Source organism: Embiotoca jacksoni, unplaced genomic scaffold (assembly GCF_022577435.1).
Source record: "Embiotoca jacksoni isolate LCO1_2020_lvr unplaced genomic scaffold, fEmbJac1.0.p SCAF_23, whole genome shotgun sequence".
Classification (NCBI taxonomy): Eukaryota; Metazoa; Chordata; class Actinopteri; family Embiotocidae; genus Embiotoca; species Embiotoca jacksoni.
Window position 1 is genome coordinate 518317 of NW_027185374.1, and position 27021 is coordinate 545337.

At 40.0% G+C, this 27021-nt stretch overlaps 1 protein-coding gene across 1 annotated transcript; it reads right to left on the reverse strand.

The window, feature by feature from the left end:
- Nucleotides 1-10361: 10361 nt before the first annotated feature.
- lin28b (lin-28 homolog B (C. elegans)) lies at nt 10362-26510 on the reverse strand. The gene is made up of 4 exons (XM_069158111.1): nt 26304-26510; nt 25443-25633; nt 14693-14880; nt 10362-11710 (listed from the first exon to the last, which is right to left on the reverse strand). The coding sequence occupies exons 1-4, from the start codon at nt 26311-26313 to the stop codon at nt 11398-11400; spliced, it is 702 nt and encodes a 233-aa protein (XP_069014212.1). The 5' UTR covers nt 26314-26510; the 3' UTR covers nt 10362-11397.
- Between the last annotated feature and the right edge of the window lie 511 nt (nt 26511-27021).

Sequence of the window (27021 nt, forward strand, 5' to 3'; positions counted from 1 at the left end):
CTCCAGATTGACAGGGAAGGTCAGAGCACGCGTCAGTGCGTTCAACAGGGACCGCTTAGTCTGTCACACTTATTTCCGTCATATTAGGTCGTCTTCCTCCTTTTTACTAAGTGCTCATTGGAATGGTATCCTTGGATAACATCTTGTTCATTAGCCAATTAATGGCCAAGATTGCGGTGTGGACAGAAAATTGCTTTTTGAATGTGACTTTGGTTTGTCATTCAGATATTACAAGCTAATAGCGCCTGCCAGGGAAGGTTTTGTAAAGGCGGAAATATATTCCCCCACTCATTTCCCAGCGATTTTAATAATTCAGGATCCCAGATTAAGAATCATGAAAATCCACTTTGATTTTTTTTTTTTTTCTTCTTCTTTTGAACAAGTAGCAGTACATGTACTTGTAAAGTCATTATATGCATGGGTGATATCACAAGAAGTTAGAACTGTTCCTTTTGTCCGAGATTTTGTTATAACAAATTATGCAAATTAGAAAATTTATCCTGATAAATTATCCCCTTTATTTCTTAGTTTATTAGTCAATGGCATAAATCAAAGAATATAAATGCTAGAGTAGCAAGTAGTATTACCTTAATTCGTCATGCATTTAATTTGCTTTATTAACCATGCAACAGACGTTCCTGTCTGGTCAATGTATGCCCAGTTTTTATTCGCCACAACAGCAGTGACTCCGGGGATGGCAGTGTCGATCCACAGATTGAAATATGTCCACCTATTCTTCCTGAAACTAATGACTGCTTTATGGTTCCCAGATGAGGAATCTTATTGACATCATATTACTTTTCCTTTAGTACCACCCTTATATTCACATTTGTAGTTTTGAGTGAAATACATAGATTACCATGAAATTTGGTCATTTTGACCCCCTCAGTATGAACTGTATTGACTTTTGTGATTGCTTGAGGACATAACATAAGGACATAAGGCAGTTTATTGTCAATGTAAAAAATACATCGAAATTGAGTTGGAAACTCATCAGTTCAGCAGCAATGAACAAGGTAAAATATGTATAAAAAAAAAAACTGAGATAAAACAAAACATTACTAAGATAAAACAAGACATTAATAAATATATAAAAGATAAAACACGGCCATCAGCACGTTGAACATTGAGCTTTTATTTAATATCAGAGTCAAAATCTGACCAATACTTAAAACCAATACATTCAAAACTAAGATCTTTCCCATCTTTCCATTTTCTGTATTCTGACAGCAGAAGCACATTTTTCAGAGGCTGCCATGTTGTCTGTTTGTGAATGCTCCTCATTAGGAAGTGGGACGTTCCCGAATGGGAATTTTCTCAATTCCCAGCTGCCTTAATGCATTATATATATATAAGTATAGCCTCACATCTGCTAGTGTAGCTGTGTATGCTTCAATTGATTCTCCAGACACGTACAGTTACTTGTCACACTTAGCATGACTCTATGACCAAGCAAATTACTGCAACTCATACACAGAAATCTGTCATTTAAAAATGTACAGTTGACTTCATTTGAACTCTCAAACACCTGAGCAAATAATGGGAAAACTAAAATTAAGTTATGTTGATATATTTAGTGTCCTTGTGTAGATATTTCAGGTAAAAGTATATGAAAGTGCTGACTATAACAGAACTTGTTGCTTTAAAAAAAACACACACACAAAAATCAATAATTTTACATTATTTTATTCACCCTCCCTCCGATCTAAAGCAATCATTGATTCCCGGTATGGTCTGTGTAAATAATTTAATGATTTGTTACCATGTGGTTTATATTGACAAAGCTAGTAGCAATTATTTGGCGCAATATTCACTTGACTCCCCTCCAGTAGACATTTCAGGTCTAGCAATAAGCTTTGACTCCTTTCTGTGGAGTTCAGCATGTATAATTTGAAATCCTGGGGAAATGCAACAAAAGGGGAATTGCAGTAGCTGGCTGAGCTGGGCAAGCGTTGTTGGTTGAAAAGTGACGATTTGATACGCATTAGGATCTTGCCCAGCACTGGCATGTGTCTGCCCAGAGATAGCACGGGGAGGTGTATTGGAAGAACCGTCGGCCCCACACAAAGAAATGTGATGGGCTCGCCAGACTCAGTGTATTTTCTCTGTGTGTGTTGCATGGAGCCTCCACCATTTGCCACCTGTATGTGGGTTTCTACAGTGTGCTCAGGGGGGGCGAACCCCGTTTTGACTGCAAATAAATTTCAATTTGAAGTAGTGATCTTTTTTGTCATGTAGTAATTCGTTTGGACGCAGCTTTCTATCTGAGTGTGTTTTTTTCCCAGTGGCAGATGTGTTGTGGTGGGTGGCAGCTGCAGAATGGAGGAGCACAGCTTGCTAAGTGATTCACCCTGCTCCTGGCGTCTCTGTTACCCCATGAGTCTTTTTTCACTGACAATGTTTTCATTTCTATTTGCTTTATGTGTAACTAGGATGGTGGGCTAGATGCTTTGACAGCTCTGTCACGAAAAATGTCAGCGCTAGTTGTCTCTTCGTTGAAGGGGTGAGAGAACCTAATCGGACTTTGGAGGGTATTTTCTTCTCATGACCTCTTCACATAAAAAAAATTTAAAAAAAAATAAAAACAAGCGTATGTTTGAATGTGAGACCAAATTGCATTTGCAAATGGACATGTTGATGGTGCACAGTCTGATAAAATCCCCAGATTGACGCTGCCACTGTTCTCTCTATCTGATGACATCGGCTGTGTTTTTATGCACACACCGGAAACAACAGTGCTGAGTGTTGAACCAGTCACATCACCTCACAGGGGATTTGTGTTTTGTTCGCTGCTGTCAAATAGTCGTCCCATTCCTCTCCAACATCCCCCATTAGATTCTCTCAAACAAATGTTCTCTTTCTCTCCCCTCTGTCTCTGCCTTTGAGTCATTCATACTGTTGATTCCACCTCTGGGGGAATACATCAGGCATAACGCCTTTTTCTTTCATCAAGGCAGCAGCTTTAAAGTAATTTTCCTCCTCTCATAGGGAGCCAAATGGAGACGAGAAGATGTCGATTCTCTCATCTCTTTGTCTGTCCCCTTTGATCTCTTTCAACATAAATTCCCAATGCACAGAAAGTAAATGGGATTTTTTTTTTTCTGTCTTTCTCTGGAGCATGGTTGATCATACAAAATTGACCATAAATGACTTCTAATGACCCCTGTGTTTTTACTCCGAAAAAAGAAAAAGAAAATACCCCAAAACACACTCCTAGCTATCATTACTCATAATGCATTTTAATGAAAGATGAATAATTCAGGGTTGTAGATATAATAATCCAGAGCACTGATGCTACGAACATCTTTATCGAGGCACGGCCATCTGTGTGTGTGTTTTAGGTTCGGCAAGGATTTTGTGAGAAAGGACAAAGGTTTCAACAGTGCCTGCATGCCAGTGTGTATTGTTGTCTGTCGCATTAACAGACAGCAGTTGTGATTTATCTTGTATTCCCAGTACAAGGGCTCCTTCTATCTCACTGGAAAGGTTAAAGCATACAGCCCGGAGGCAGAACTACAAAGGTCAACATGCAGTTTAGGAATGAGGAATAGAGAGAAAAGAAAGAGAAGATATGTACTCCTCTCCTCTCTCCGGCTTGTGAACTGCCTCTGACATTCTGAAAACACTCACTGTATTTAAAGGCCCAGCCATGTTTATCCTTTGGTTCTCTCTGTCCTTGCTCCCATCTTCTTCTTCTTCATCTTTATCATTGCCTCCCCGTGATAACTTCAATATCGCCTGCCATGAAAATAGCTGACCTTGACAATGGCATCTCCAGAGATAGTATATGAAAAAGGGAAGCTGCATAGGAAAATGATGGTGGGTAAACAAAGGGAAACGGTAAACAAAGAGCGTTCGTTTAATGGACCCCCTCAAGCCTCGATGTGCTTAGAAGAGAGACAGCGAGAGAGACAGCTGGTTATAAAAAGCAAGGCGCTAGGCCATTAAAGAGGAGCAGCAGAATAGAGAGAGGGCTGTGAAGAAACACCAGTGTCTTTGGTGAGTCAGATGTGTTGAGGTGATTAATCTGCTTTGGCTGTCCTTCACAGGCCTGAGGAGGAACAGTGGTATAGCAGCACTTGGTTGCCCCCTTGTGGAGAAGGAGTGAAACTGATAGAATATAGGTATACTCATTCTCTCACTTTTAACTTTGTCATCACTTTCGCTCAGTTTCAGTGACTTTTTGGTCCTGTGTTTGATAGATCTCATGGTTTCTCTCATCAGATAACTGAACAACCATAAATGAGTGACTTTATTCAGAGGCAGAAAACTAAGTAAGGAATTGAATAAGTAGAAAGCTCTTAAAGGGAAACAAGCAGAGGCTCTGATCTAAATGGGCTTCAAGAGTTGCATCTAATGTTTTTTTTTAATTAGTAATTAACCCATTGACATGTAATTCATCTTTAAAAAAAAATTGCATTGTTTTATATTTAAAATGGGCGACACACACTTTCCAAACTTTGTTGTGAGATCTATAAATTCCTCAATATGGGGCATCATTGTGACCCAGGTGTCCAAGATGGATTCCATAACTGCGGCATCTCTGGTTCAAGTCCGGTCCATGAATAAGCATGTCATATTGCTTTCTTTCTCCCCAAACGTCTAGTCAATCTTTCTTCTGTACAATTTTAGAAATAAAGGCCAAATGGTCAACATTATTTTTAACACGATAGCTTGCACTGTCCAAAAAGCAGTCCAATCTCCAATTTCCTGTTTACAACTGTATAAAATAATATAGTAAATCTCCAAATTGAAGATGTGTGCTCGCTAAACTTTGTCCATTTTGCATTCAGAGGGACTAAATGATTAATCGGAAATCCGAATTACTGGTGACTCACAATTTGCGCACTGGCATTGAATTCTGAGATTTAGACTTGTTTTGGAGACTATTATAAGATTTTGACAATATCAGATGTTGATATTCACCTTTATGTCTTCGGTGTTGCCTTGATGTGACTTTCATTTGTGCACATTTTATTTGTATGTGTCCCCCATGAAGACCACGATAACGTGCATTTAATACGAATAGAAAAACAAAGTTGCCTTGGAAATGTAAAGCCGGATGAGTCATATTTAGCTCCATATGATCCTCCACTGTCGCTGCTACTGTAACTGTTTGGTTAGCAATTCAGCTGCTCTAATAACATCACACTTACTGTTTCATAAATATCAGGTTGAAAATACAGGCAGAGGTGTTCAGATTTTTAATCCTTAATAAGGGTCAGGCTTTAAAAATGCCAGATTTTTTTGCTCTCATAATGCAACTACAGCATTGATCATTGAACCCTTTCTGATAAACACGTCTTTTAAACTCCAAAACACAAAAATTGTATTGTTATACTTGACTTTTCTCCAGAGCTAGAAGACCCATTTTTAGAATTGGTTAAGAGTTGTATTCCACAATTAGTAAAACTATCTTAATGTGTAAGATCAGTCGAATTCTCCTCTACCACGAAATATACATTTGGTAACATAAAAAGAAAAAAGTGTGTGCAAATGCACAGGGGAGTGAATTTAACCTTCTGAATTACATCCAAGCATTAAACCACCTCAATTTCTCAGTAATTATACATACTTTAATGCCAATATAATAGGTTTATTTTCCAATCAAGTGAAACATTTAAGACATATTTAAAAATCCAATCCAAGATTCACTGAAATACATAAAAAAGGCAGTACACTTATATTGGGGCTAAAATAATGAGTGATATGCACATAGAAGAACACTTTTCCCCATTCAGAAGCAATCAGTGCTTGGCTCTGGATGTAGTCCAGAGAAAGAGAGCACAGAAGACTCCCTCTGGCCACAATGTAGAGAGTCAAAACATAAACAAACATTGGAATTGTGAAGTTATTCATCAATACGGGAAAGTATCTGCACTTTATACTGCCTTGGTTGGATTCATAGGTCCTTTAGAGATTCAATGTTCCAGTATGACTTCATGTACATAAACACAGTACGGATCTGACATGATACAGTTCAGTTTAAAAAAAACAAAAAAAACAATATAAATGCCATAAACAATCATCCCCTACAGCACATTGTTTCTCCAGTCAAGGCATAGCACAGAGCAGCTGTCAAAGGCAGTTGAGGTATGTGAACTTCAGTCTGTCTGCAGTCATCTCCTAAACAACCACATTAGAAAACAGTGAGTCAGACTGCTGAGGTTTCCCTTCCTATGATAAAGGCATAATATATCCTGTCGGTCTCCAGCGCTTTTTCATTGATTATTGAGGATAATTCAGCTTTCAGTCTTCACTGTATGAATGTTATATCCACATGACATTCTTTGTCTTTGGATCTGATATGTTTGCTGTAATTTTTGCCATTTTATCATCTGTAATGGATTTAAATTATATTGCAATTTTTATTATTATTCAATAAGCATCAAGACGCTTTAAAAAAAAAAAAAAACTCTATCTCCAAATTTTATGAGTCTTAAATCTCCTCCTCACAAAAATGCCACACAGACAGATTATGAGGCAATGGGGCCTTTGGCACAGACATGTGAAAGACATTTTATTTTTCTTCATGGTTATTTTGCATCTCTTTGTTGTTGTTGTTGTTGTTGTTGTTTGGGGGATAGGGGGTAGACTTGAGTCATTTAACATCTTGTTTAAAATGTTTCTATAGTCATTGTGTATTTTTGTGATCATTTTAGGTAACTACAGTAATCTGTTTAAGGTTATTTTGTGTTTTTTTTTATAATCATTTGATAAGACTGTCCAAGACATTTTTCCAATTTCCCCAAACTGAAGCTCTGACCCCGAAGGCCAAAGGGACACAGGTTCAATACCTGGTAGGCCGGTTAAATAATTCATCCGTGATGCCACAAAACTGAAAGCAAAGTTCAACATTTTGGGAAATAAACCAACGTGCTATGAGCTACTATTTGGTTTACATCAGCTTAGTTTAGCACACACACAAATTGAACTGGTTGCTCAACAGGCGGGCTGCCATCTTTGTTTTGGAAACAACGGTGTAACCTGGGATATAGATTAAAACACTTTATTATCTCGGACACTGGTGGTGATCTTCATATCTAGCTAGATAATTAATTATCCACTAAAGAGTGAATCAGGTATTTCTAACAATGCTGAACATAAAGCAGCTTTTCTTCATATTTGGAGATAGATAGTTTTCACAGTAAAACCAGACATCAGATATCAAGCATGAATTATCCTTTCTGTTCCAAACATTCAACAGAATTATTTTTTTAGGGGTATGAAAGCTGAAAACAAGGGATTTTTAAAAACACTCATTAATCTCAAATAAATTTGTGAATCTTTGTTAGCATGGTATCATGAGTGATATAATCTCCTCTACAATGCATAATTCTACATCGGTGAATCTCTCAGCATGCAACGTTTCATACATTGCGCCAGTGTCAGATCTTAAATTAAATTGGGATTGGGATTTATCACATTTGTTACCATTTTTATCGATTTTATTTCTCACTGTATTCTGTGGTAGAAAATGGTATGTGTATGTTGTACTTGTATGTTCCCTTTTTAGGCCAGAGGCTCAAACTGAGCCTTCTGCTGAGATGCAACTGGTACATTCAGGAATGCAAATGTTTGGTGAGTAAAACCCTCAGCAACATTTCTAATGATTGAAAGGATGACACTTTGTTTTCTTGGTTTGTCTCATGTTTGCATGATTCAACACTTAAGACAAGTGGAAATTAATTACACCATTCCACAAATTTCTTATCCTGCATGCAGCCTTGACTAACCTTTACCATTTGATCATTATTACCTAATGGAGATTTGTATCTTATACATAACGGTTTCTAAGCTGTGTGAAATACTGAACAATATACAAGAGATCAATCAGTAGTTACATTGATTGGAAGAAAATATAAAGCTAATAACAACAATAATATCACTATATTTTTTTCCATGGTTGTGTAATTTGCTCATAACTGGCATTCAAAAAACCCGTCAGTTTCATACATAGGCCCACTGCAACATAGTGATTCTCTCAGTTGAGTGTGAACAGCTATATTTCAGTCATATGCAAAATCAATCTGTAATCTCGAGTTAGTTTTTTTTTTTTAAAGTACTGATAACAATATTCATCTCCATAAACATTTTTTTTTTGAATGCCATCTATGCAATGTCATCATTAGTACAAAATCTACTGATTTCATGTTAACTGTTAACAATACTGCTCTAAACCACAGATGTAGTTTGCAACAAGAAGGGGCATTATCTCTGAACCACATATTTTCTGATTATCTGAGACTGTAAAAATGGCCAACAAAGGTCATTAGTACGGAGCCCAAAAAGAAGATAATATCTATTTGGTAATAGGTCAAACAGATAAAACATAGAGATAGGCACTCCTTGTTTGAGTACAATTCATTCCTTCTCCACATTAAGCCAATGGTATCAAGTGGTTACAAAAACGGTTGTGATAAAATACTTACAAACTAAAAACAATAGTCCATGTATTTTCAAAATGTGTTCAACTGACCGTTAAAATATTTCATATTTAACACATCTCTAGCTAGCCCAACAAACTGAGGTAAACTCACCGGCTGTCTGCAGCTATGTGATAAGTGTACACCGTCAGTATAACACAGAGGTGGCAGAAAAACTTCACCCTGGAGGTGTGCGACGAACATGCCCGTCGTGAAACCTTGTGAGAAGCTTCAAAAAGGGCTTTGATTGTAAGATATTTTTTGAGTCACAAGTGATGTGCCACTTCGGGGCTGATTTGTTGAAAATGCTGCGTGACTCTAGTGCGACAAGTGGCAATTTAGTGAACAAACAACTGCATGGAGGAGGTAGAGGGCCTGGGAGGAGGTAAGGAGTTTGTGGAGGAACAGCGCATATGAGGTAGGCTTTTGCTGTAAACAAAAAGAAAAATTTGAAAGGAAAAAAAAAAAAAAAGATTTTTGCAGTAAAAGAAAAAAGTAACTCGTTAAAATCTGGGAAGGAAGACCAGGGAGTCTGTGGCAACACTTGGGAACTTCTCACACAACACCTCAGTATAATAGAGACCGAAAGTTAATCATACAAGCTCATCAAAAAATATACAAACAAAATGAAATGCACAACTATGTATAACTCAAGAGGTAGTTGCTAATATCAGTACATGAATCGGTTACATACGTCTCTTCACCATTGCTTAACAGAGTTTGTTGAATCAGTCAGTGGATGATTCCCAAAAGAATAAAATACACTTTTTTGGTTAATTCCCTGAGAACAGTTCATCATCCTGAGAGGAATTGTGTGTAAAAATGTAAAAATACATCATACAAAAAGATGTTTCCATAGAGATTTGAGCATAGGCTGTGCTCCTTCTGTGGTTTGGTCATTCACTTTTTTCTGTCATGCTGCATTGTTGAGATTTGATTTTTAACGCACGCACACATTCAAAAAGCTGTACATTAAACAAAAACAACAACAAAGAAACAACCGCTCTGTTTTACACTTTCAGCAATAAGTCCCTCTTATTCTGAAAGAGCAAGGACAGCAAGCACTTCAGCAAGTCTTGACTTTAAATGCCTTCAAAAAATAAAGCCAAACTCTTTGGTATAGAAATATACCAGAAAAAAGTTGGTTGTCTACTTAGAGCTTTTAAAACACACAAGCTAGTTTGATATAATCATACAAAGTTATTTGATTTGTCAGAACATTAAGATACAACTCCGAAGCAACTCGACTTGAATTTTGTGAGGAGTCGACTTCAGATAAGCTCTTTTCACATTCAGTATGGTCAGAGAAGAGTTGTTAGGTCACAAAGAAGTGCCACTAAAGCCATGCTTGGGATTCAAGTTATACCAAAAGCAGCACTTTTTTCTCTCTCTTTCTTTATCTCAAGTTCTCCCTCTCTCCCTTTTCAGTGAGTCTGAAGCAGCAGCAGCAGTGACGTCATCTCATCCCAAAGACGAGTGAAGCATTACCTGGCTGGTGCTTACTAACAAAATGGTAGGCACAGATGGAAGAGGAAACAGGTGGTCCGATCTTAATGTAACACAGCTGGGAGAGCAAACAGCTTGACATTCATTTCAGAAAAGAAGAATTGGTGAGGTATTATGAAGTAAAGTAAAGCAGCTATGATGATATTGTAATGGTCCGATACTGCACCTGGAATAAAAAGAGTCTTTGTGCTGTGTCAGAGATGATTACTGAGTATTTGGGCAAACGTCTAAGAGAAGGCATGGAGTTAAAATGTTAAAAAAAATTCAGGGTGACTTGTCGTGAATGAAAACGGTTAAATAGAGAGAGAGAGTTTTCACACACCAACAAAGCATCTCGTGCAATATACAGGGCTATGCACCTACGTCAGAGCTAATTCCTTATATATGCATTACTTAAAGTTAATAGAATTTCAATTATATCTTGCAACTTTACATATATATTAGTGACGTGTACTATGATTTATAAATTGTAATGTTATTTTCAACTAATTATGCAACAACCAAACTGGGAGTCTAATGATTGATTCAATATTTTGAAACTAAACTATCATCTCGATGGATTATACGATGTCTTACATAAAACGTGTCTATCTAGGATAATAGGAAACAGAGGGGTTAATAGAGTTGACTCACAACTGAAAAAGAGGCGCTCCGGTCTGACAGTTTTGCTTTCTTTCGGAGCATCCGCAACACACAGTACAAGTACACACTTCCTCGTTTTCTCTCACTCTTGCACATGCTCGCACTTTTGACAATCAGTTGGTCCAGTCTATTTCATGTAAGAGGTATGTGTTGAGTGTAAAATTATAGAGAGCGTATTCTAGCAGCTCACTGTCTTTTTAAAAATTCCCTCTGCAATCCATGAAGTTTCCCTTAAGATCTTTAGAAGGCAAGCTAACAGTCCTTCGGGTCTGGATTATCGCTCAGAGGGTCTCAAGCTTTTAAAAGTCTTCTTTTAATCCTTCTTAAAATGAGCTACCGTGTGTGCTAAAAGGATGCGTGGCGATTATTGGGAATGATTAGGCCTACAGGATATCACTTTGTGGCTTTAAATCGGCAACATGTGGAGAGAAAAAGCCTTCGAAATGGCCAACACTTAGGTCCAAGGGGAACAAAGGGGGGAAAACAGTCGTCAAACCTCGACTCATACCACGTTGTTTCGCTCTTGAGCTGCACAGATTGAAACAAGAGAAACAGTCACCATTCCAGCGGTGGTTGCCATAGCTGCACCAGATGACTGCAAGTCAGTCACACACATTCATGCACGTCCGTACCCCGTTGATCGTTGCCATAGCTGCGCTGGTTAGAAAAATCAAAAACAAATAAAATAAAAGTAAAGAAATAAAGACCTCCCATTTTTTTCACAGGTGTGAGGTAGATGAGGGGGGGCTTCAGGTAACCTTGATTGAGGGGAGACATGACGGTCCGAGGTTAGCGGTGAAAGATTCACCTCTGTGGACTATTTTCAGGATTTCCTCCACCTCTGGGTCCGGGAGCCGCGGTGTGTGTGAGGCTCCTCGGGGGACGAGGAGGAGCCCTCCAGGGGAGACGAGCCGGAGCGCTCCTCTTCCTCTGGGAGGCAGAGGTAGGGCCCGGTCCCCGGGCTGGAGGCCGAGGTAGACGCATGTTGGTCCTGAGAGCCTGAGGCGGGCGCCAGCGCCTTGTGGGGACACTGAGCCACCATGTGCGTGATGCTCTGGCAGTAGTGGCATTTCTTTGGCTGGGGGGGCAGGCCACATTCCTTGGCATGATGATCCAGACCTCCACAGTTATAACAGCTGCAGATGAGAGGGAAGACGAAACAGGGTGATGAAAAAAATTCTGACGGCAACAGACCCTCATCAGACGATTCCCTTGTTTAATGAAACGGAATACAAAAACTTTGTAGTTTTAAATAAACCTCAAACTTTTTGCTGAAAAATGCAGCCTAACTGTAATTTCTAACATTTATCAAACATCGGCACGACAGAGCTGAAATATCTGCTCCAACCACAGTTCACCACTAGATGGGAGTATGACACCGCTCTGGATCAAACATGAGGGCCACTCTGTGGGATGCCAAACAACATATGCTATTAAATTTGACAAAAAGCACGAGTGCTGAAAGAGCAACTATGAAAAATGAGAGGGCAAAAGTGACAAAAAGTTCAGCCTGTCACATTGCCAACAGTTTGTTTGGCACGACATCAAATCAGTTCTTCTGATCTTGTCAGGGCTCTTTTTTTAAAGCTTGATACACTGGACAAGTCAAGTCACTGTCATGCTTCAGTCTTTTTTCTTTTCTTTTTTTTCTGGTGTCCAAAACTTAATACCCTTTTTGGTACAAAAGTCTAAAACACGGGACACATTGACTTTTTTTGAAGTGAATTTCTGCCTTATCGGTGAAACGCGTCACTGTCTTTCAGAAGCTCATTATCATGAAACAATTGCTCACTTTATGGGAATTTAAGTTGCTTCCAAACTGACAGCCAGTTAACAAAATAAAAATCGAAACAATGAACCAGGCTGCAAATTGTTTCCACTTAGTAATAAAAATAATTATGACCGATGTTATTTTTTCACAGAAGTGGGTTTCTATCTTCTGGAGCAAAATTATCTCAATTTAACATCCATCCTTTACACCCAATAAATGAACAGCCAGGGTGTTTAAATTACTAAAATAATTTAATGAGCCATGTTTCTTATAAACCAGGAATGTACCTTAGCTGTGTTTTTACTGTGTTAGACTATTTATTTAGTAAAAGAATAATCAAGAATATAATAAAGAACAGCGTATTAATCATACCAGTGAAATCTGTCAAATTAAAAGGAAAGACTTCCAAAAAGATTTAAGATGTTTTTAGTCAAGTGCCCTTATAACATGGATTCACACAACTAACTACATTAACGAGCTTTAAATCCATTTATGGAGCCATAACAAACAATTATTTGTATATATTATTTCTGTTTCCATCTGGGAAAAATTAACCTCCATTAATGTATTTGAGAGTAAAAGTTTAAAGTTAATTTGGTAAGAGCTAATTAAAAAATGTCTAAATTACATTCAAAATCCTTAGATGTCTTACATTATACAGTGGCTGAGTTTAAGGAACACAGTTTAATTTCAGCTAATCTTATTCAAAGGCTTGAAACTATATAGAGATAAACAGAAAACGACACTGAAATGCAGTTCAAATTTTCTCAGCAACGGGAATTGTGCAATCTTAGAAATCATTAACACGTTACAAAAACGGTATCTAATTTTTAGCTTTTATATCAATTATAATTAAATATTGTTTTCTGTAAAACCTTTTTTGGAAATGTTATTGTCTTGGTTACGGATTAGTGGTAATTTACAAATTAATAAATGTGTGACTAATTGATGAACTACACTGTATAAAACAGGAAACCACCCTCGGGAAGACAAATGTCTGAAAATATGTCTGAAATAACATGTTGCTAAAACAGCCCATTTAGCACTGTTTTAGTCTAACTTGCTTGAAGGGAATTTTATTTGGGAATCATTATTTTGGGGGAAGGAAATGGTTAGAGCTGAGTGCCTCATCAATCAAAAAAAAATGCATCAAGTCTTGGCAAACAACTGATGAGAAAGACCTAGCCTAATTCTCTGCTCAATTGTTTTCTCCAAAATGCACTGCTTTCAAAAATAAATTCCACAACCACTGAACCACCTTTATACTGTTCTTTGACTGGACATGACAGAGCTGTGATTTAAGGAGCATTAGTGTAAAGAACGGACTGCATGGTTGTGTAGCAGAGAAACCAGCAGGGGTCAGGGCAGCGTAACTGCCACTGGAGCTTCTTACACTGAGCCCACAAAGACAGATGACATCACACACTACCGGCCATCTCTGAATCCAATACGGCCTCGCTACCACCTTAGTATAAGGTAGACACTTGACCTAACACTGGATCAATTATCCCAACTAAACTGAATTATTCAGCTCTGTAAACCAATCAGGGAGCCCTGTCTCAGATACTGTTTCTCCCTTTCAAACAAAAGCTTTTCTTTTTATCCTTTAAAAAAGTGGATCGCCCAGCATCGCACCACTGAAGCCGCTATGATGCAGCAACATAAAGAGTGGCAGAGCTGGACTTTCTTATGTAAATGTAGCCTTGAAGTCATGTGATGCCCTCCTACAACAGATGCAGTATTTACTCGCCTCTACCTGGCAGGGTTTGCTGCCATCAAGTGAAGGCATTCTCTTTCAGTAGGAGGACAAGCAACTCAGCCTCCTCTGCTTAAACCACCAGGCGTTTTCAAGGAGCTCCATATGGCTCCCTCTGACAGATTTTAGCAAAGCACCCTTCAGGATTTAACTGAGGACAAAACAATTGATTGAGCTACTGCCGCATTGAGATGCATATAAATCCAATCTACCCCTGTGCTATTACCGTCTCTAATGTAAAAGCTGGCAAATTGATTTAAAATAGCAGCTATGGCTGGCAAAGTGCCCTATTCGATGCCTTATTATGGTGCACAATAACCATAGCAACAGGCATGTACTGAGGCAGATTGAATAGATTTAATCTATAATCTCAGCCCACTCAGAAAACGCTCGCTGTGGTGAGATGTACATACAAGATGTTTCCTTTTACAACTCTGCATATCTGTTTTCTGGATGCAAGCTACAAACAATCATTTTCAGGTTTTGTTGAAGCAAACCTGGGCCGGTAAGATGTATGCACATCTTGCATGCTTATGTATCATCACATTCATGAAGGCGCAGAACATATGATAACATTTGTATGTTACTCACCGGTCTCCCTTTGGTTTGCGTTTCTGGAGTGGGACCTTCCCTTTGGGTCTCCTCTCACTGCCTGCACAGGGTCCCCCACCAGGTCCAGTCACCCGCAGGGACTCAAGGCCCTTAGAGGACTTCTTATAGGTGAACTCCACCTGCTCACCCTCCTTTAAGCTGCGGAAACCCTCCATCACAAGTTTGCTCTGTTGGGAGATAAAAGCAATTATGCATTTAAAAGTGGCAGATGCTTATAGCTCAATGCAATACACAAGGGTCTGTACTTAAGTGGGATGTGCCCGGTGTGTTATAAACTAAAAGTAAGATATAAGTTAGTGCTTATGTTACCCAAAAATGCTGGTATTTCAATATCAAAGAATAAACTTACATCTATTCCCCTGAGGTTAACAGATGTTAATCTAAGGAATACAGTATTAAAAATAATTCTTTCAGGGTTTGTATGCTGTAGTAGGAAAATGTATATCTGAGTCATTTAAATTATGTTTGACATCCATATACCCTGAATAAAGCTGGATAATATGTAAGTCCATTAAAGGTAATTAAAACATCTCCATAATGTCACTTTTATATCGGGATGCAGTTTACCTTTGCTGGTTCTACTGGGTATTTTCTAACCTTGAATAAGTGAACTGACGACGACTATTCGTCTTTGATGGTCTTTAGTATGCAAGTGAAAGGTAAAGAGAGGAGCTGTCTGGAGCAGAAAATGTAATTTTTCATTGAAAGGACTGAATTTAATGCCTTCATTCTACTGTCTGTCCAGACAGCATTAATGCCAGTCCATATCCACCACGTTGACTTTAACAGAAAAATACTGAACAGTTGCTGGAGATATTCCCATGACCTGAGAACAAACAAACAGCCCTCCAATCAACAATTTCCAAATCCAAATAACTGTCACAGAAGAGCCAACGCTTATTAACACTGGAAAGTTAACTGCATGAGGCAAACACAACATCCAGGAGCGCACAATGAACACAGAAAGACAAAGACCTTATTTCAAACATGGTGGATTGACTGTATGTGGTTTGCACCAACTGCCATGACGGTTTGTGCTCAGAGGGACTTATCTCACAGTGTCCTTGGTCTACGCGCTTTATCTACTTTTCGCAGAGACACCACTTCCTATTCCCTCTGCAGGGCGAGAAGACAAGAGAGCTGCATTCGTGCAATCATTTTCGCTCAACACATCCACCATCCATCTTATCTGCATGATCAGAATTATTGATTTAGGTACTACGTAACCACTGGACAATGATTTATGTCTCGTTGGTTGCAGAGAACGGACGGGCTGTCAGGCACTGTATCCACGACCTTCATGAATCGCAGCGAGCCCTGCAGATCTCGGCACACGTAAACACACACACCCACACGGGCACGCAGTGTGCAGAGCAAACCTACTACCTACTATACATCAAGACCTATAAATAACAGTCTGTCTATAAAAGCAGCGCCTGCTGTAAAGACAGATGTGTAGGAGACACAGAAAGGAACAAATGATCAGAGGGAATCAAATGTGAAACTATAGAGCAAGGAGAAAATGTGCTCAGCAGCAGGGATTTTTCTGTAACGACTGCAGTTACAGAAAGCTAAATATGCTTTCTATCGGTGTTTTGTAGCTATAAATGAATATGGAAGAGATTAAAAGTGGTAATGTATAGCAGTGAAAAAATGGGAAAGTGACAGAAGATGTGGTAATTAATTACAAACTGAGAATAGTGTTTGGATTCACTAATGGGTATCTATCTGACTACCACTCTCTAAAGTGATAAAGAGAAAAGGGGATGATTGGGATACAATGGGGATTTATTGGAAATTGGAAATTTTAATAGTGGTTTTACTTCTGGCAAACAAGTCTGTTGAGAAGAAACTTAAAAAACATACTGAAATCTTGTTTCATTTATAAGCCTTTTATCCTCTAAACTTAATTTAGTAATTAAAAAAAAAAGCTAATTAAAAATAAAAGAGTAATAATGTGTCATCAAAATAATTGTGTCCACTTCTTAAAATTCAGTTGACAAATGGTGTGCTTGACAACATGACAACATTCAGTTTGATTTCTTTAACAAGTTGTCAATACCAAATTAACCAAAATGTCTTTAATTTATATTAAAAAAAATTAAAAAAATATTTCATGCAATTCCATTTTTAAATGTTTGTAAAAAACTTAGATGAGTTAATTATTTAAGTGAGCTTTCTTCCTTTAACTTGATCTAAAAAGTTATATTTAAAGTTAAAGTTATATTTATATGGAAGACAAACTTAATACGTAAAAACTTAAATAAAAATACTTTTCATTTGAGAGAAAATAGCAGGTTATTACAGTTCTGTGTTGTTGCTATCGTGAGAACTGGTATATCTGGACTAAAAATCTTTATTTTAAAAGGCCAAGAAATAGACGGAACTCATGGACAGAACTCTAAAAAAAAAAATCTTTTAACTGCAACCACAAATATATACACTGGCCTGAAATTGCCTTATTTTCATTCTTTTTAAATTCATGTATTTGACTTTTAAATTTTAATATTTATTTTTTAGAAAATGACTTCACAAACAACAAGGTATCACAAGTAAATCTTAATATTGTTAGTGTCTGAATTGTTTCAAAATCAAAAGATACTCCACAGATTTTATACAGGATCAATGGAAGTAGTTATAAGAAAAAAGTGTGCTTAAAATTTTAAAGATTTAAATAAATGTAACAGTAAATGAATAAATAAATAAATAGAGTCGATTTTCAGTTTAATCCCCACAAAACATGAACTGGGCCTTAATATTAAACTTCTGTAAACCAATTCTTGCTACTTTTTTCCACATTTTACATTTCCACAATTTATAGGAAAGGGAAAAAGCACTGTTAAAATATTCAATACCAAATAATTCACCAAAAATGTATTTATTGATTATCTCCCTCTCCATCTCTTTCTGATTCTGCCCCTGCAGTGACTGACGGTTACAGCCAAGGCCGCGTCGCTTCTAGCCGACTGCTGACGGAGGACTGGTCCATTTTGGGCATCCAGGTATTGGATTTGGCTTTGAGGAATGGACCAGGCTCGGAGAATGGAAATGGGTGAGAAGAACGATTTTGCGCCACAGATGTAGGAGAGGGAATGAAACGGAAGGGACGCCAAGGTGCGTCACAAACTGAGCTCATGTGGCTTCATGCAACTGAAAACAATCGTGGCTGTACCGCAAAACAACAAATTCTGAGATTCAATAATCATAAAGTCCTTCATGTCTCTACCAAAGCTTCTAGGACATGCGCACATCGAACCTGCCATAATAAACAACGGCTCTGAACTCAGATCGTTCAAATTATAAAACCAATTGATTTTGTGATTACCATCATTCATTTGACCATCCAAATGACGGAAAGGCAATTTTTCTGCAGAAAACAATAGAAAGCAAACAAAAGGTGTTGTGCCCATCCCCCAGCAAACACAATGTATTCTGAATAATGATGAATAATCATCAGCTGGTCTCTAGACTGAGGAACAAGCCCTTGCTCTTCCTCTCCTGTCAGTCCACAAGCAGCTTGTCTCTCCAGGTCAAAGTTGAGTGGTTTGTCTCAGCTCTCTACCCGCTCTCCAACCCCCTCAATTCCCACAATGCACCAGTGAGGAAACCACACAACCTCTTTTGTTCTGCAGAAATGCAGGAAAACACACACACACATACACCAATCTCCTCCATAGGATGTGGTATCATACTTGTGCTCATGCCTCGGATGAGATCTGAAGCATGCACTTGCAACAGCCAAGTCTCCACAATTACGTAATAAAACGCAGCATGTGGATTTACATACGTGTGTGTGTGTGTGTGTGTGTGTGTGTGTGTGTGTGTGTGTGTGTGTGTGTGTGTGTGTGTGTGTGTGTGTGTGTGTGTGTACAAAAAAAAAAAAAAAAAAAAAAAAAAAATCACAAATCACAAATCAGAACCTGTAACCTGAGTCCCGTCCTCTCGAGTGACCTGGCGGGTGTCCTGACCCGTTTCAGTTTATGCAAAGAGGTCAGGAAAGGGCAGGAAAGGGCTCGGGAGAGAGAATGAGAGAACGTCAAGGAGAACATGTGAGAGAAACAGAGAGAGGGAGAACACAAAATGGGGGAGTGGCCTAGCGCAGGGAGGTGGATAAAGGAGGGAATCTGGAGGAAGGGGGGGTTCATGGAAATGCCTCCAGCGCATTCTGTTCAGCTCCAATGGAGGAGCAACTCCTGATCAGTGGCTGGACTTGGGGGGGGAGGCCAGGAACAAAACCCCCATTTGATCAGGAACCCCACAGGTCAGCAGCAGAAATCCTGGGGTCAGTGGTATAACCGTCCCAGCACCACCCCTTGCCTAACTGGAAGACCACACCAGGCTTCAATTCAGAGCGACCAGCAGCTGCTGTCATCCTCAAACCTGAAGAAACCAATCCAACAAAATGGATACCAACATACTCTGAAAGGGCTGAATTACGCTTACAAGCTTCCTTATGCGTAATAAATATCTTCCTATAGTGCTACGTGTGTGTGTGTGTGTGTGTGTGTGTGTGTGTGTGTGTGTGTGTGTGTGTGTGTGTGTGTGTGTGTGTGTGTGTGTGTAGGAAGGAGCCAGCGATCAATACGGAATCTGACATCCTGGATAGAAATAGCCCTCCTTTTCATCAGCCGGCCCTCGTCATCACCAGACCCAGCAATCAATACAGGAAGCTGTAACGTGAGGGGATGGGGAAGCAGAGAGAGGAGACCCACCATCCTCCAGCAGCCTCTCTCCGTGGCGACCACCGGCTATGGAATGGCTAATTATGGGATGCTTTAAATCAGAGGTGGCCCAGGCAGAGCAGTGCACTGGATCACGCTCGTATTTAAAAGGAAAAGGGAGTGAGCGTTAGGGAGATGGTGGTCACCATGTGGCGTGTTGCCATTAAGTAGCTTTTTATACACAGGAAATGCTAAGTGGACAAAGCTGGGCCAGATCAGCTCAGATGGACATAACCCAACAGGACGTATATAAACTAAAGAAGAAAGAGGAGAGAAAAGGAGTGAGAAAGCTGAGTGAAGGAGAGAAGAAAAAAAACACACACAAACATGCCAGTGAAAACCACCAACAGAGCCGCTCTTATGACGCTGACACCCCAGCCCTCCTCAACACGTTGTCATTAGTGGCCCTGACCCTTGAACCCTGCCCAACCCCCATCAAACACTTAAAAGCCTTCATGTTTCCCCTGCCTCAAATTAACAACATCCCACACCCCCGATTATGACTGGGGCAAATATTTGATCTGGGGGAGGAAGCACTAGATCATCTTGCTACATTTATCAGCATGAGAGGGGAAATGAACCTCACTGAGGTGACTGGTGATAAAACACACAGCCCGCTAATAACTGCACCTATTAGAAAAGATTCCAAACATTCACTTTGAACCATTTGAAGAAGTGACACCAAAGAAATATGAAATGTCAAATACAGAATGACTATTAAAAAAAAAAACGGACTTAGAAATAATATAAACAAAGGGTTTTTACATCCGTTTTGAGATGAGCAATTTTTTATATCAAACAATTATACAATACACCTTTACTAAATTTATATGATTGACACACATCTTTTAAAATACCAAGCTGAACTTGTACAATAATATAATTGCGCATGGTTTGAAGTGAAAACCATTACATAATTGATTTTGTTACAGTAAAATGAATTTGCGGAGCCACAAAACCAGCAGCTGTTTTCTTCTTTGTATGTTTTGGCAATGAAGTCAACCAACCAAGCAAATGAATCAGCTTGTGATATATATCAAACATGACACGTGTGGGATGACGGTTATTAGCTGAGGTTTGCTTAATTGTGGCATTTGTACAAAGAGAGGAATAAACAAAATGTGATCAAAAGTACTTCCAGTGATTTTAGTTATTGTCTTTGCCATTGCAGATCTAATCTTCAGAACTCATCTTCTTATTTGAGACTTTGCAGTAACTTATTATTTGAGAAAGGTTTATATAAATGTATATTTTTCTTTTTTCTTGCCCTTCAATGGAGTTTTACTTCAGATGATCTCAATTCCAAACACATTACTGATGTAGTTCAGACACTAAGACATAAATCACTTAAGAGTAAACTTTCAAACATTGTTATACATATTTTGATATTTACTGTGTAGCTCTGTTGTTTTAAAATTTATTTTTTTCTTCATCCTTTTAAAAAATTACACACTTGGTTGATAATTGGTTTGTCTTTTTTGATAGTCAAATTTTTCAGTCATTTCACAAGCAAAATTCTGCCTTGAAAATTTGGCTTATCTTTGTCATGTGACAATAAACTGAAATTCTTTGAGTTTTTGACTGCAGAACAGATTAAAATATATTAAAAAATCTGAATGTCTTTTTTTTTGGGCTGTGGGAATTTTTTTTTTTTTTTTTTTTTTTTAAGTTTTCTTACATTTTAAAGACAAATCCCTAATATATAAAAAAAAAAAAAACAATCTGCTATTTAATTTATAATGAAAAGACTCACAAATTGAAGTCTTACATATTCTGTTAAAATGTGTGTCTTAAAGTACAAGATCAAAAATGTCTTTAATCTTACGAAAAATTTAACAGCAAAAAAAAGCTGACATTTTAAAGTGAAGGGAAAAAAAATCGTTCAGTCTGTTAAGATTTTTTTAATTAGATAAATGAAATGTCATAGTTGCAAACCTGCTCAACAATCAGCTTTTACCCACATGACCAGCTGAAGTGCTCTCTTTGTATTTTAAGTGAACTGTGGCTGTTTGTAGCCCGGCTCTGTTTTCTCCTCCGCCACCTTTCCAATTACCAATCATCTCCGCTGTATGTGGGCCGCTCCTCAAAAGGAAGTCACATGACTAGTCTTTCTTCTTCTTTTGCCTTTTTTGATGTACAGAAGAGCAGGGTGGGTTGGTGGTGGTGGTGGTGGTGGTGTGTTGAGGGGGTGGGGGGGAGGGGGGTAGTGTGCCTGCAGGAGACACAAAGCCTGATACTGGCTATCTGGAGGCAGAGATGGGTGGGGCCTGCATGCCAAACGGTGACACGGACCAGAGGTTAATCTCACTAGGGGCCCACTTTAACCTCACTACACAAAACACACACACTCTCTCCAGCGTGCACGCACGCACACTCAAAAACCTAAAACATCTTACAACGGTCTCACATGCAGACATCAACAACCTGGTCGTTGTGAGCCGAAAGTAAGAACCACACACACATGCACATACTCACGGGGGCTCCATAAATTGAACACACACACTGGGGGTTTCAGGAGAATAGCAGCAGCAAACTGTTCAACATTTCAAACTGATTACCGACAAAGGGCATGCAGCCCCCCACCTCACCGCCACACACCCCTTCACCCCACCCAACCCTCCTGCCTTTTTGTCTTTAAAGAAATTCCTCTTTTTAAAGAATGCCCGAGGAGAGAACACCCCCCATGTCCCAGCAGGAACTCCCGCGCACGCACACGCACACGCACGCGCACGCACACACACACACACACACACACACACACACACACACACACACACACACACACACACTGAAAAACACGGAGTCCAGGTAGAGAAGCGGTTGACAAACAGATAATGAAACAGCCCGTGTGTGGAATCGTTGAGCAGAGGAGGCATCAGGAAGCGAAGATGCTTAATTACTCTTTCACACTCTTGCTTTCCCAGAAGGAAGTGATCAGATAGGAGCCGATGAAGAGGCCTCCCAGGAAGAGAGCTCGTGGTCGGGCGGGGAAACCTCTCACTGACTCACACTCTCACCCTCCCTCCCTCTCTTACCTCCCGCTCCTCCACTCACTCGTCTTTTTCCAACCTCTCACTCATGTTTTCCTCCTCGACTACCACTCGCACCCCCCCCCCCTCCCCGACCCCACCACCCCTCACCCACACTTATTTTTCCCACATCCCTCCTCTTTCCCTCTCCTAGGGAAACTCCTCCTCTCTCCCCCCTTCCTCCTGTCCTCATGCTCCCCTCTTCCCCTCCCCATCGTTCTTACCTCAGCTTCTCTCTCTCTCTCTCTCTTGCATAGGGCCACTGTTGTGCAGAAATAAATCTGCAATCTTTCCACGTTTTTTTTTCTTCTTTTTTAACATTCACTGAGAGCCAAGCTTGTACCATAAATACAGAAAATGTCGCATGACCTTTGTGTCAAGTCAAACTCTCTCATTCAGCAGCTTGTCTAATAACAGTCTACTCTTTAAGTAGGCCTGCTTGTTAGCATGTCCTTGATTTGAAATATTTGCATACCCACAGATTTATTCTTTTTATAAAATACAGATTTCAGATACTGAGGCAGTATATTACACAAGCCCAATTTTAATTCCACATACCCAAATTTGAACATTTACCATACACCTGGAGATAGCATCAGTATATCCAAATGGCTTCAGGCTGCTAGCAGAGAGAAAGAGAGGGAGGAGCAGAGAAAATGAGTCTGATTTAATGAGAGTGTATAGATGAATACGAATCCTTGCAAAGGACTGGGGTGTTTTGCATTCAATACGACGATGTGCTTATGCATGCATATTGTCCTTCCTGCGTGCTAAATGACAGTTGTATTATTGTAAACACATATCTGTACCCACTGGGAGGGAAATGTACAAGTGTAAACATAGGATTTATTGTGTGCTGGTTAATTTACCTCTGAGGTATTTTAGGAAGAATTTGCATTTTTTTTTTTTTTTTTTTTATATATTTAAAAATTGTTCCCCAGCAGATCTGACAGGTTCTACTTGCATTTTTATCTCTACACCTGTATTATCAGATTACGGAGACCTCTTAAGCTTCTCTGATCTACAAAATATTCCCACAGAAAGCAGCTATACATGGTACAAACCTGCCCTGCGCCATAGTTCACAAACTGATGAGACAGACTGTGTTTATTTGACTTCTGTTCAGCTCTTAAGGCTGTTTCCCCAGACCACACTTTCCTTTACTATGGCTGGCCTGATCCACCTCTAAAAACCTCTCTGGCCAGCAGGGAACACACGGAGCCTGGAGTGCATGGGTAGATGGGGTGCATTCAGACGATGAGAGTCACAATGTGAAAGTATCAATCAAAATCTGATAACGTTGTGCTGCAGTGATTCCCTTTCACGAGCCTCTGCTTGTTCTGAATGTATGCAGCAGTATGCACATCAAAAACTGGATCCACATGCTTATAAAGGCTGACAACATTTTGTATGTTATTTCATGTACACATGATTATGTACACCCACGCCAAGACAATGGAGATATATGGAGCTAAAGGTCAACATATTGTTTAAACATCATTCACCTGAAATATTTTTTCTAACATTATTGTTATTATTATCAAGATATATGAATAATAAACATTTTATGAATTAGACGTTGAGGACATTTTAAAATATATTTTTAACGGAACAAAATGAGTTGAGGTGAATGTAGATGAACTCACAGGGAGATATTAAACACTGCAGCAGAAAGGCAGATTCATCCCAGTACACTGTACCACTGGTGAACAACAGTCACAGGTTGAAAAACCTGCTTTTTTTTCCTTAGCAAACTGCAAAAGTGTGGTCCCACTTTCGATTTCCAGACTGGCATGCAACTGTTTTTCTTTTTGTTTTTTTAAATCCTCCCATCTAAGTGTTTTAAGTTTCACTAAAATTGGCTAAACTAATGCCTTTGTCAAACCATAATTAGTATGTCTCAATAATAGGCCTGATAATAACCAGTGGAGCAATCTATTTTTACTCATAAATACATCACTGCTAACATCTGACCCCAAGCTACACTCCACCTTCCCACCAGTTCAGCACAACATCCCGTGAGTCCACAGCAGAGACACTTCTAGGAGAGGGTGTCAAATGAAATGGCGAAAGTGCCTCTCCTCATCCTCTGTCCTTCCTCACCGAGTATTTTAAAGCCAAGTTATAAGACCGTAAAAGGGGCGATTTAACGGGGGAAGAGGAGCTGAAAGAAGGAAGGACTCCACTCCTCTTTTGTTTGCTGTACAAGTCGAAAAACAAGGCCTCTGAAATGAACTCCGTGCACAATAAATCAACAGTGCATGCGGTGGAGAGCAGGCCAGGCTTCACGTCACAAAGTGAGTGTAAATGGAAGAGGATGTTGTGTTTCAATAAACTGCACGTTACGTTTCAAAGCCTCCCGACAAACAGCAGCATGGAGCAACAACAACAACAACAACAACAACAACAACAACAAAAAGCAGGACTATGAGCCAGAGAGAGTGGGCAAAGTTAGACTTTTTTAAAAACATGCTTTCCGACATGTTAGCTGGCTGGATATCAAGCAAGTTCTACTGTCCAAGTGTGAAACTACCCGTGTCATAGCCACACGACATGTCTTCCCTTCCCTTCCCAGAGCCGAGCCGAGCCGAGCCGAGCCGAGCAGAGCGCAGGGAGGGGGACGCTGGATGCATGTGGCTTCAAGAGCAAACTTAACGTGCTTCTTTCTTTCTTCTTCTTTTTAAGCCCGTGGACAACGTGTGATTACACAGTAACATGTTGGGCAATGCAAAACATCCGGATGATACAATGCAGCTACCGAGTGGCTCTCTGAGAAGAAATAAAGGCGCCTGCGGGCATCAAGATGGGATCTGAAGTAGCCTTACAGTGAAATTCTTGGCAGAGGAAATGAAACTAATCGATCATTCGTCGCATTTTCAAGCTTTAGAAAAGCAAATCCGGATGAGGCCGATGCGCACCACACCATCACAAAGCAGATGTTTATTCCTCGGTGGTTTGTGTTTTCTGGCATCAACTTACTTGGTGGACGAAAACATCCAGAGGGGGGTCGACTGGGCTCCCTTCGCTGTTGGTCATTGAGATAAATCCAAAGCCCATCCGGACGTTGAACCATTTGCAGAAGCCTGATCCCGACAGGATCTGAGATCGAGTCCGGTCCTCCTGCTCGGTGGACTTGGCGCGGTCTTCTCCGCCACCTTTACCCGGCCCTCCTGAAACCAGCGGGCACACAAGGAGAAAGTTAGAACAAATTGGAGGCGCAGAGAGACAGCACAGGATAGCATTTCCCCTGCGCGCATTCCGGTTTATAGAAGTTTAATGGGGCTCTGTTGCGTAAAAACTTCTTGAAGAAGCGTGGGGGGAATCCCCCCAACTTACAAATACAGGCTATGTGAAGTTCAGGGCCGGTAGAAATTTCCTACTCTACTGTTTTACACAGCACATAAGCGACCAGGGGCGCATGGTGATGTGACCCGGTATGCGTCAACGCAGATATTCCTCCAAAAAGTTGTTTGCTCCTCCATGACAGATGATTGCCTCTGATTCGTGCACAGGCACGCTCGGTCCTGTAACTTGTGGAGGATTTTGATTGTGTATCCACAGCCCGCTCCTGCTGTGGGGTTGCAGGCTGTAGAGGGAGGAAGAAGGCAGGTGTACACATGGTTCCTCGAGCTTTCCGAGTGGGCAGAATAACATATACGCTCTAACAATGCATGGATCTTAATGCAGCGAAACACGGTCAGATACGGTGCTCGGCAGGGCGGCTCAGGTTTGGAGATCTGGAACAATAATCACGTTGCACCTTGCCTCCCCTGCCTTTTCGCGCGAGCCGACAGGGAGGAAAAACTAAGAGCAGAAAATAGAAAATAATTGCAGAATAACCTTCGGCCATGTTTCCCCGCGGACCCTCTGCGCCCAAGTTGCAATAGAGAAGCTTCCTCTGCGAAAACGGGCTGCGGTAGTCACCATTAATCCGACATCCTCGATCCCATCGGTCACCAATTGAGCTCGCATGGTACGGCGTGCTTTCTGCCTTTTGATATTTTTGTCATGTCTTTCTCTCTTCCCTTCAATCCCCTCCTCACTCACACCACCACTGTACTGCTCTCCCTCTCTCGCTGCCCCTCTCCCTCTCTCACACTCTCTCTCTCTCTCTCACACACACACTCTCTCTCTCTCTCTCTCTCTCTCTCACACACACTCTCTCTCTCTCTCTCTCTCTCTCGTGCTGGCTGTGCCCGATCTCGTAGTGAGAACACGTGACTTTGTCAATTACATGCTTTCTTGCAACTAATTTCTGTTTCACCATTTCAGGGAAGAGGGGACTCGAACTTGCGACCGTCAGCAAACATTCACCCCCCAGTTGTGTGAGCACAAAATAGCCTGTGGGAACAATACATTAGTACATAGGAATATCATATCAAGTGCAATGTCCAGCTTGTAATGTGTGGTTTTGAGACACTGCACCATAAGAGCGGCTGGTGTAGCTACATACTGCACGGCTGCTATGCACTGAGATTGGATTAGATGATTAGATGGGATTAAATTACATTTTGATTAACCCTGTGGGCTAATTGGGTGGCCATGGCAACAGAAAAAA